We start from the raw sequence: 11,178 nt of genomic DNA, 5'->3' as shown, positions 1-11,178 counted from the left end.
CCACAGCCCATTATTTGCGCAGCACCTTGCACCCGTGAGTGAATATTAATTACAAGTCAATTATTCAGTGTGATGAATGTGAACCCTACATGCAAAGCACTGGGACTGGGGAAATGCACACAGCCTCACCTGCTGGTGACAAGCCGACAGTACAAAGAGCACAGATCTGGGGAGGAACAATCTTTCTGTCTGTTTCCATGGCAAGCAATCCTTCCAGAATGGCCCATTTATTTTGTCTACGAGATGTATCTGGGGTTATTTAGTCTCAAGTATGTATGCAGACGGTGACTAAACCTCTGTATTCAATGAAAAGTGTGTGTTATGGGCAAAGGCGGGAGCCCAAGCCCTCCAGATGTCTGAGAAGCGATCTGCTCGAGGAGGGCACAAGAGCACATCACAGGGAAAAGTACAAGGGTCAACTTAGTCCAGTCATCCCAGTTTATTTTCCAATGGCGGACTTGAAATACCCCAGTTTAATTCAGAAGATTAAATTCGTTTGTTTGCATGTTGACATAAAGCTCGAGCGGGATGTGCGAAAGGCTGAGAGCTTTCAGGGAAAGCCTAAGCTCTTCTTGAGATAGGTGATCAGATGTGTTTGATGAAGCACATGTGAGGACGCTGCAACTGTGGCAAGACCTCCGTGGCTGCTCGTCCAAAACCAACAGGCTGCTGTGCTGCTCGGGGAGACGGGCCGTGGTTTTAAAACCAAGTTTGGGCAAAACACTTGACAGATCATTTCCTAAAAGACAAACACACAAGAAACTAATGCCACGAAAGTGGATTTAAAAAAAAAAAAAATTGTACTGCATATTTACTTGTAGGATTTTATTCATTTTTCAACCTACAATGAGCATTTAAACTCAAAAACATGATCAAAGGCTATGACAAAAGATAAAACAGGAATAGGCTGTTGACTTTACAGCTACTTACATCAACGTTCCTATCATAGGTGAAAACGGAGTGGAATAAAATGAACTGATAATTCACATTAAATGTTACATTACTTTATCCTCAACCTTTACACAATTTAAAAAAAACAAAAAACTGCCTAAATTGTAACAGATTGGTGATTTTTTTTTTTTGGCAAAGTTTAATTCCCTCACTTACCCTTCCAGAAGAAAAACACTTTCAATTTTCCGACTTAAAATACATCATCATAGCATTATCTTCAAGTAACAGATGCGCACGTTGTTGTTTTTTTCCTTGGAATAATTTTTAAATTAAGTTAAAATCATTTAAAAAAAACAGGGCTATGAAGAGATTCAGAGGATGCTCGCAACTCAAGAGGATACAAATGATTGGTTCACATTTACACTGAAAAATAAGTCCCTGATAGAGGATGTAAAACAAAATATTCACATTCTGCTTGCTTAAGTAAATATTGACATGGTTGTAGTAATTTCCCCCCTTTGCCTGCCCAGACATCCTCTTTCATGCTGAACAATTCAACATAGTCCAGTTTAAAATATTCACCCAAACAAACAGCTTCCATGGTCGAGCCCGTCATACACACACATGCACGCACACACCTCAAAAGTCAAGCCAACATTTCCTTGAAAAAGGCGCGTGGGGTGTATTTTAAGGAATTCATTCGACTTATCTTTGTCTATCAAAATATAGAATTCATTAATAATACATGGAAGGGATAAAATACAGAGCAAGTGACCAAAGAAAAAATAATGATACAAAGCAGTTTCTGTTTTTGCTTAACACAGTAGCTGTAGGACCACAGAGTTCAAAGTTCAGGCATTGTTGGGTTTTAGCCCCTGAGGAGAGAGAGAGAGGGACAAAGGTAAAAGGGTCTTCTGATTACTGGGGCTATGCCTTTGCTCAACTGTGGGTATAGTTCAGCCTGTTGCCTGATCTCAGACAGATGTTTTGAGTACCCACAACATCCCTCCTGCCATTTCATCATGGCCCTGTCTTCTCATCTCACCGTGCCGCCATTGTTTTTCTGCTCAGACTTTCTGAAATTCGTTGCCAGTTCTGGCCATTGAGCAAAATTCAGCTAAGCTAACAAATAAAAACAAGTATCAGATTTATTTTTTTTTTTAAAGGGAGGGAAAAAAAAAAGAGTGTATCATTTAAAACCACTAAAACCGGGATTTAAAATTCAAAGTCGTCATCTGCCATGTCAATGGCCCAGGCAAACTTCTCACGCTGGGTTTTGTTGTAGATCTTTTCAATAGGAATGGCCCATTTCTTACACCTAGGAGACAAAACCAGACAGAGATTAAGCACAGTCAATGATGGTTGAGCAAATAAATAATCTTAGGGATAATAAAAGATACGAGATAAAACAATCTTACCAAGCCACAGAGATGCGGGGGTCTAGATAGTTGAGCTTGGAAGTGCCGAGGGCAATCTGCTTGTTCTCTTCGCGATCGGTCGCCTGCACCTCCAGCTTCATCAGCTGCTCCTCTATCCTCTGAACTGCCTTCTTCTTTGTCTCCACGGTCCTACGGAGGAGAAGTGCAGATGGTTTAACACGTGGTCAACACTGACAACCAAGGGGGAAACTTCATCTTTACCAAATCCTTTGATACATACTTTTTGGATTTTTCGTCCCTCCGTACTTTGGCGTCGGCCTTGGCGCTCTTCAGTTCTCTCCTGGCATCAGACAGCTGGTCCCTTTTAGCATCAATCTACAAAAATGATAAAAATAAAATAAAGACAGTGGTTAGTTCAAAATAACAAACTCTATTCTGACTTGTTTTACACTTACAACACGATGAACGCTTGTTACGAGATAGGACAGAAACAGATTTGTAAGCCACATGTCAATACGATTTTATACAAATTTAAGAATTCAAAATTGATGTGGCGGGAACAAGATAGTGATGTAAAACTAAACGATTTTTTCTCTCAATGCATTTCCCATAATGATAAAAAAAAAAAAACTACTCGGGTAAAATACATTCCAACCCAATTTCTATTTGCGGTACTGTTTTTAATCATAAACATATTGCAGTAGTCATGAGCTGCTTTCAGACTTCCACTGAAGTGCCAACATTTTCCTGATCTTCTCCAGAGGGCTGTATGTGACAACACATGTTCGCAAATGTTGCTCCAGACGGTTTCCAGAACTTTTCCTGCCAGCGCCACCCCCCATGTACAATTTCTGGATACTTGTGCGAGTGAGCCCGTGTGAGAATCTCCTGAAGATTCACACTGTCATTGACGGTAAATAAAAACACCACTTTCAAAAGTGAGATTAGCGTCATGTCCTGCCTCTGACGTGCTTCACACACACACCACAGAATACTCGGTTTACTCTAGACTGCGTCTAGAGGTGAAGTCTGAAAACTGCTATACAGTAGAACAAGACTCAAGCAGTGGGGGATAAAAAATAAATTTTACTGCCAATTAAAATGTCAGTTTCACTTGGACGGGTCTACAAAACACTTCCTCACCTTAGCCTGCAGGTTCTGCATAGACTTCTCAAATGTCTTCGGCGGAGCCCTTTGATGGTTACACAGGATGGCCACAGCCCTGTTGGCCCTGTTGTAGGACAATATCTTGGCTGGAATGTTCTCATCCACTAGATTGAGAGAAAATAATCAGTTGACTCAAGAATAGTCAAGTCAAAACCCACTATTAATTCAAAACAAGCAGTTTAGATACACGTCTTCCATTTTAACTGAGTATTGAGGATGAGAGAAATTTGGCTTTAGGAACACTTGAAAAGGTAGTTAGATCAGTACCATTTGTGAGCTGTTTCAACTGCTGCTGCAGGGTTATGGAGGCGTTGTAGGTACGGAAAACTTTGGCTGTCAGACCATCCATCAGTTCCTGAAGGTGCTTGTTCAGAATAGAAGTCTGCGGGGAAACAATTTGTGGAATCGTTTTACAAAGAAATTGGAGTTACGGGTGATAAAATTACTCCAGTTATTTTGCCTCTATGTCATATACCTTCACTGACAAATTTACAAAGAAAACTATGGGTTGTTTTTCTTACATTCAGGCGATCAAAAACGTCGTCATCAGGCTCTTTGTTCTCCATAAACAACTGAAGATTCTTAAATACCTAGAAGAGGCATAACAAACTGTGAATACAGAAGAAAAGATCGCACACTTAAAATTAAAAGTACCGCTTTAAGGTCCTTACCCTTTTCTCCACAGGGACTTTGTTGTAGTAGCGGATAGAGTCTTTACCCAGGAAGTCAAACTCCACCACATACTCCTGACCGTCATTCTCCGGATAGAGTTTGATGTGTTCAACTCTCAGCGAGCAGCAGCCTACGGTGTCGGCCGTCTCCCCTTCCTCCTTCTCATTACCCGCTCTCAGAGCCAGCTAAAGCACATCAGGACAGAGGGATTAAAGCCAGCTTATAAAAAGACATTACCCTCACTACAGCCGGCGTTAAAGAACTCACAGAACCCAACTAGGCGGGTAACAGTCACTGTTAAAAAGCAATTACATTCACGACTCGCACAGGAAAAACGTCAATAGCAATACACCTCACCTTGTCGATGAAGTATAGCGCCACAGCCCTTTGTCTGATCCTCATCTCCTTGGACTTCCAGTCTTCGCGGTACTGGTTCCTAATACGGTCCACACATTTCTTCAGTCTACGGGCTGTTTCATACTTCTGCCAATCCTTCTCTCCCTGCAGCAAACAACGGACGAGATGAGGGGAACTAATAATTAGACTGGACCATGTTGTTGTCAAAGTCGATGTTGCCCGGTACAGCACGTTCCCTTCTCAGTAACATAGTGCAAGCAGACTTTTTTTTTTTACCAAAACATTGGAAAATGATTACATGCAGTTTTTAAAAAATGTCTCGAAAATGACATGTAGTCCTTGAAGTACCTTGATCCTAGAGCTGGGGTTCAGCATGATGTACTTGATGGAACCTTGGATGTTTTCCGTCCACGACACCAGCCAAGTCACCTTGTTGTCATGACGAACCTCTTTCCACTTTCGGCCCGAAGGAGGCTGGGGGTACTTGGAGTCCCTGAGAGGAACACATTAACATTTAGATCGTTACAAACACTCAACAGACGAATGAAAAAAAAACCAGCAACCCGTCGCTCACTTGCTGCAGTTGATGATGATGTCTTCAGGCCTGATGCGACGCTTGAGCATGCCCATCTTGGGATGGTCTCCACGGCCGCGGAATAGGCCCGGGGGCTCAATGCGAAAGTTGGCGATGCGTTCCCTGTGGTTGTCCATGATACAGAAACCGTACTCCTGCAAGAGGCGTTCATTCTCCTCCTTTAATTTCTGAAAGAAGGCAGAGAAGCAGGACATCAAATAGGGTTGAAAAAAAAATCCTTAATACACCTGAAGAAAAGGAAAGACTACAACATGAAACCTTATTTAAGTGCCCATATTTTGGCTAATTATAGTTCCATAATTTCTTTATTTAGGAGGCTACTAGAAAAGGTTTGCATGCTTTAATTATAATTGTGATTATAATGTAATTATTTGGCTAAAATCATACATTGCTCTAGAGAAGATTTGCAAACCCTATGCAACTTTTATTGGAGGTTATAGACCACCCTGCTCTGGATATGTCCCATGGCAGGGACACCACAATGTGTAAAAACTGTCCCACTTTTACTTTGAGTGGCCACTTTTCCTTTTTAACAGGGAAAGAGATCCCATGGAGGAAGAGGCTGAGATAAAGGAAGAAAAAAAAAAAAGCATGTGTTCACGATAGACATACACCGCACCAACATATGTACCTTAAACTGTAGCAGCCGCTGCACATTTAAGCCATCTCATTGATAATATATACACCTCACTGCCACATAAACCTCATTACAATTTTATTGTAGCGATTTGCATTGATGCTGGCATCTTTTTTTAATCTGTACGGTTGTCCTTGTTTTTAATTTGAATTTGTACAGTTGTTTGCGTTTTTCCCCCCCATTCTTTATTCTGGTGTTGTTTTTGCCTTGTTTCTAGTAGTTGTAGTAGACAACTACTCCATGTGCATTTGAATTGACCCTCTTGGGACAAGAGTTTCTTGACTTAACATATGTATATTGGATCGATAACAGTGTTAACACAGGGGCTACATCAAGTGCATCTACGATCAGGACATATGTAGCAGCTGACCAGTTTATCCTCCTTTGTCTTGGACTTTCTGGCTTCAGACTGTGCCTTGAAGTATTCGCTCAGCTCGCCGAAGTTGCACTTCTTCAGGTCTGTGATCTTACTTTTTTCCTCTGCGGTCATTTCCTGTGTCGGCGACACCACAGTACACTCAGAAACAGGAATCTTTAAACAAACCCATATATCCATAAATTGATCAAGGAAGTTGCATTTTTCCTACCTTCCTCCAATCTTTGAAGAAGTTCTTGCGGAAAATATCCTTTGTGGTGTATTCGTGGTCCAGCATTTTTGCAAAGAACGTGGCCACCTCTTCTGCTTCTGGGCTGAGCCTCATAACTTTACCTGCAATATGCAAAAACAAAGTTTAGCTACCACTAGAATTTACACCTGCCTCCTTGGAGTCAAACACTATTGTCCTTATCTTGTGTTAAAGGGTGAGAATTCAATCTCACCATCATAGTAAAATTTGACATTGCTGGGAACAGGCTCGTATGGTGGTGCAAACACTGGCCCTTTGTGTTCCAGAAACTTCCATTTGACACCGTCGGTGTATCTCTCTTCTTCCCACCTGGAAGCAACCGAATAAAGGAGTTTGAATACAGGAAGGAAACAAAAGCATTACATTTCACGATAACACGCAATGCATCCAAAGTGTACCCATCACCACACTGATGATTAGGTATTGTGTAGCTGACATGACTAACTCACCATTTCCACTTCTCCTCTGGCTCTTTCTTTGCTTTCTTTTTTCCATCAGCGACTTCTCCTTTTTTGTTTTTCATCTTTTTAGACTTTATGTCCTAAGAAGGGAAGAGAAACTGAGTTTTTCAGGGAGGGAGAAAAACAGACTCAGGTCTCTCCAATTCTTCAGGCTAATTGTGCACTTCAAAATATAATACAGGAGCTCTTCATCATTTACAGAAAATTGAAATCCAACACCCGGTTTGTACGATGTTGTGGCCTTTGCCTACCTCTTCTTGTTTCCTTTTCTTTGCCTTCTTGTCATTTTCGGTCTTTATTTTCTTGGGCTTGAATTCAGAGCTGAAAAACAGAAGCCGGTGTCTCAAATCTGATACATCAAATTTCTGCGAATTATATTGATTCCCTAACAATATGAAGTAGACAGAACACATGTATGAAATCTAACGGCATAGGCCACTTACTCATTGTCATCATCTCGTTCTCTTTTTAGAGACTTCTCGTGTTTAGGAGAGTAGTAAAAGTCATCTTCAGGCTCAGACTTCACATGTTGGGGGCTGCACAAAATAAAGCAATTCAAATTACAATTAGTTTCATATGAAATGCATCTGCTGGTAGCCTACGCAGAGCACATGGGAGAAAAGTGGGGTTCGTACCTGGCAAAGCCATTCTCTTTTTCCTTTTTTATTTTACCATCAAGGAGCTTTATCTGAAAAGGTTTACACACAAATTGTCAATGACATAAAAACCAAGTCTAACAAGAGATCATAAACATCTATGATGTTTCACACAAAGCTATGACAGTAGTCATCACCAAATGGTTAATCATAAACGCCCTTTTCTACTTCTATGCATAAACACACCTGTGGTAGAATCTAATTCATCTAGTTATCGTAGCCTCAGATCACATCTCTGGTGGCTTCTATCATTCAGTGGTGCAAGATCTGCACAGCTCCTGTATAATGTCATGATACCAAGTGAACTCAACATCCTCCATATTTGAATACAAGTTTGTTGTCTAAGTTTAGGAAGGGAGGAGGCAAACCAAGTATTTGAATTCCGCTGAAATACAAGTACATCTTTGTGGCACCAAGACAAAGTTCCTGTGAACATCTCCATGCCCTAATTCGGGGGACATTTGTCAGTTTTATCATAATCGACACAGAAGAAGCAAACAAATAATAAGCAACACATTTTGCTCAGTTCTAATAGCTCAGGGCCATGAACAGGAGTGCATGATTTGATAGTTGGATAATTCAATTCAATTGTGAACCCGAAAAAAGACAACGTTATTTGTACAACCACACATGTATTCGTCCACAAATTAATGGCAAATTAATTCACCTTCTTCTCCTTGTGCTTGTCCTTGATTTTGTCTGCGCTGCCATCTTTGTGCTTCATCTTTTCCTTCTCCTTGTCTCTGTGTTTTTTGTCAGAGGAGTCTTTGTAATCGCTATAATTAAAGACACAAAAACTAATAAGACATGAGGTTTGGGCTTACACTATCCGGTCCACTTTGAGCAGACACCAACAAAAGTATTTATGATTAGTTGAGTCGCTCGCACGCTCGCACGCACGCGCGCACGCACATGCCATACCCGTTGCCATGCTTGGATTTCTCCCGTTCCTTATCCTTTTTGTGGTCCTTATGTTTGTGTTCCTTATCTCTGTACTTGTCTTTATGCTTGTGAGAGTCTGAGAAGAGAAGAGCGTTACGTTCATTAAAGCAAACAAGACATTGACTGAGAGGATAGGCTGAATGAAGGTGGGACTGCTTTGTACCCATTACGACCAAGAACTACTTAATACTAGCCAAAGTATGAATCAATACGAGTGGCCGAGACGAAGAAAGTGCTTCACAATCTGAACATCACGCAGCAAGTAAACAGAAAATCTATTACAAGGTAGTTCAGCTCCTCCTACTGCCCAGATGAGCCTCATTGTTTGAGACAATATGAAACTACTGACAGGTTGAAACATGCAAGTGAACAAGGTAGGCTGTCACCCTTTAATTTGTGAGCCATTACAGAATGTTTAGGAAAAGTTAACCCAAATTGTGCCATCAAACAGGGCGATAAGCCAATAGCCTGAGAAGAACAGGTCTATAAAACATTGTGTCCATATTCCTCTTGTACGCTAGTGTAAGACAAGCATAACTCATATGTCCGAGCTGAAAAAATTAAATCAGTGAGTGGTTCAGTCTAAAAGAATCACAAAAAAAAACAGTAACAAGTTGACCTCTGTTGTTGCATTTAATCACTGTAAAAAGAAAAGGTCATCTTTGTTGACCCATTGTCAGAAGATGACAGATTTTTATTTCTGCTCTCCTTTCAGATCCAAGACAAATCATTGCGTGATGCACAGACCCTGTTGAAATACATCACATAACTGAAGGTGCACTGGAGAACATATCTGACCCCACAGTTCTCAGCTGACAGATAAAATACCTATTCAGAATATACCTGTGTCGCTCACTAGCAAACAATAGTCGGTTAATTTATGCATAAGTACAACATGTGTCCACAAATGGCTGTGTATTGAATCCTAACCATGTCATCTTTTTGGAGCCAGGTCATAGTAATGTTGTAGAAAATGTCACACCTGCATGTTAATTTTGGTACGGTGACACTGTCTAGTCCGGTCTGAAGGGAACAAATGCCACACTCACAACTCAATGGGAAGGCAAGGGCCTTCATGTATCACAGACAAGTGTCCCGCGCTGCAGAATGAAAAAAACCCAAAAAAGGGGACTGATGTGGTTGTCCAGATGATTTCTGCATTAAGGGTGCACAGACAAGCACAGTTCATATAAATAATCCCCCACACTGAGCTGCAAGAGTCTTAAATACTAAGTGTAATGATTTTGTCTCATACTAGACACCCTGAAGATTTTAAACCTTATGTGTAATGGTTCATCATCTGGGAAAGAACGTGTTATCCTTCAGCCAAGTCAAAACTAAAAGTTTTCCCCACGAGAAACAGACACAAACAAAGTAAATAGATTTCTAATGATATGGGCACAAAAACTAACTTTATACTTTAAAATGTCAAGGCGATCTAATAGCCAGTAATTCATCTACAGTTTGCAGTGTAATGATGGATTACAGAGCCATTTAAAACTGAATGTCTACTACCTCAATGTAGATTCAACTTTTTTTTTTCTCCTTTTTTTTTTTTTTTTTTTTTTTTAAAGATCCACTTTCTGCTATCGTGTGGCTGAAATGAAACGATGAGAGCCTCAGCAACGGAGAGGGCTTTTCAGACCGCTCGTAAGAAGAATCATGACGTTCTTGGTCACCACATGGGGTTTTAAACGAAGCCCCATGCCTTCGCGTTTCTCCTCCACAGCCATCTGCACCTCGCAGCCTGGGTTCAGCTCGCAGCAGTCAGGCCGCTACAGCGAAAAAGAAAATGGCGCAGAGACTAAGTCCTCAACCCCCAAACCCTCACTTTCAGGTGGGAAATGCGGCATCACGCGCTCACCAACAAGAGAATCGGACGCGACAAACCGATAAAACACCTCAACGTGTGTGCCACGAATGGTTCCAACCGAGAGAATTGACAGCGGAAGAGGTCTAACGAGACCTCCCTTTTGAACAATAGGCGCTTGTGAGTGAGACAGAGGACTTAGTCTCTGGACGCCATTTCTGTCCTCTACTGAGAACTACCGTAACGTTGCATTTGATCAGTATACACAAGTCAGACCAAGAGGAAAACACTCATTTTAACTTCTCAGCTCACCCCCCACGAACTTACCATTGACTCGAGAGCCACAGTCGATCTGAAAAACAAAAAGACAGATGAATGTTACATTCCGTTGTGGCTAACTAGCCGGCTAACTAACTTTGAACTTGCTGGACGGCAAAGCCAGTTGGCTATCTAGCCTGCTAGCTCGGCTAAGGTGCTAACGTGCTAACGTGGATGGGAATATGGCTTGGCAGGCTAACGCCGAAGCCGCTACGGCTAGCATTGGCTACAGCTAGCGCCCGGTCGAAATGTAGCGTTACCCCACTTTGTCTTTGAGTTCACGCCGAGCCACATCAACCTGGACACCAACTAGATGGCGACTCACCGCAACATTACAACTACAAACGTGGGGAAACTTGCCAACACACTGTTAACGACAAGACGTGCGCTAGCAGGCACTATACACAGTTAGCAAGTTACCCTGTCAAAACCAAACATATTAAACGGCGAGCGAGGATCTGTGTCCGTTGACCAGCAGCGATGACACCACAGAACACACTTCACGTTACCTGGTCCTCGTTGTGGGAATGGTCCCCACTCATTTCCTGCGCGTTTGTTTGGGGTGGGGGAAAGTAAAAAATTAAAAACGTGGAGGGTGACCACACACCGGCGAGTACGTGCAGGCAGAATGAAGAAAAGGCACGGTTGTGTAAGAGTAAAGTCTCAA

The 11,178-nt window shown here is 41.7% G+C and overlaps 1 protein-coding gene across 1 annotated transcript; it reads right to left on the bottom strand.

Annotated features, from left to right (window-relative positions):
- Positions 1-810: 810 nt before the first annotated feature.
- On the bottom strand, positions 811-11,171 carry top1a (DNA topoisomerase Ia). Its single transcript, XM_035630025.2, has 21 exons — positions 11,021-11,171; positions 10,521-10,545; positions 8,363-8,459; positions 8,109-8,217; positions 7,421-7,473; positions 7,229-7,321; positions 7,037-7,106; positions 6,774-6,865; positions 6,518-6,633; positions 6,286-6,407; positions 6,069-6,191; positions 5,041-5,228; positions 4,815-4,959; positions 4,467-4,610; positions 4,109-4,294; positions 3,959-4,027; positions 3,705-3,819; positions 3,414-3,541; positions 2,551-2,645; positions 2,310-2,459; positions 811-2,209 (listed from the first exon to the last, which is right to left on the bottom strand). Exons 1-21 carry the CDS (start codon positions 11,051-11,053, stop codon positions 2,107-2,109), a joined length of 2,256 nt encoding a protein of 751 aa, XP_035485918.1. The 5' UTR covers positions 11,054-11,171; the 3' UTR covers positions 811-2,106.
- Between the last annotated feature and the right edge of the window lie 7 nt (positions 11,172-11,178).

Source organism: Scophthalmus maximus, chromosome 6 (genome assembly GCF_022379125.1).
Source record: "Scophthalmus maximus strain ysfricsl-2021 chromosome 6, ASM2237912v1, whole genome shotgun sequence".
In the NCBI taxonomy this organism is placed as follows: Eukaryota; Metazoa; Chordata; class Actinopteri; order Pleuronectiformes; family Scophthalmidae; genus Scophthalmus; species Scophthalmus maximus.
This window is presented reverse-complemented; position numbering and strand designations above follow the sequence as displayed.

Excerpts from the sequence above, each read along its gene's own strand:
- top1a (XM_035630025.2), bottom strand. The coding sequence starts at position 11,053 with ATGAGTGGGGACCATTCCCACAACGAGGACCAG. Across the intron at positions 8,218-8,362 it reads AAATCCAAGCATGGCAACGG|CGATTACAAAGACTCCTCTG; the intron begins GTATGGCATGTG and ends CTTTAATTATAG. Across the intron at positions 7,322-7,420 it reads AAAGAGAATGGCTTTGCCAG|CCCCCAACATGTGAAGTCTG; the intron begins GTACGAACCCCA and ends TATTTTGTGCAG.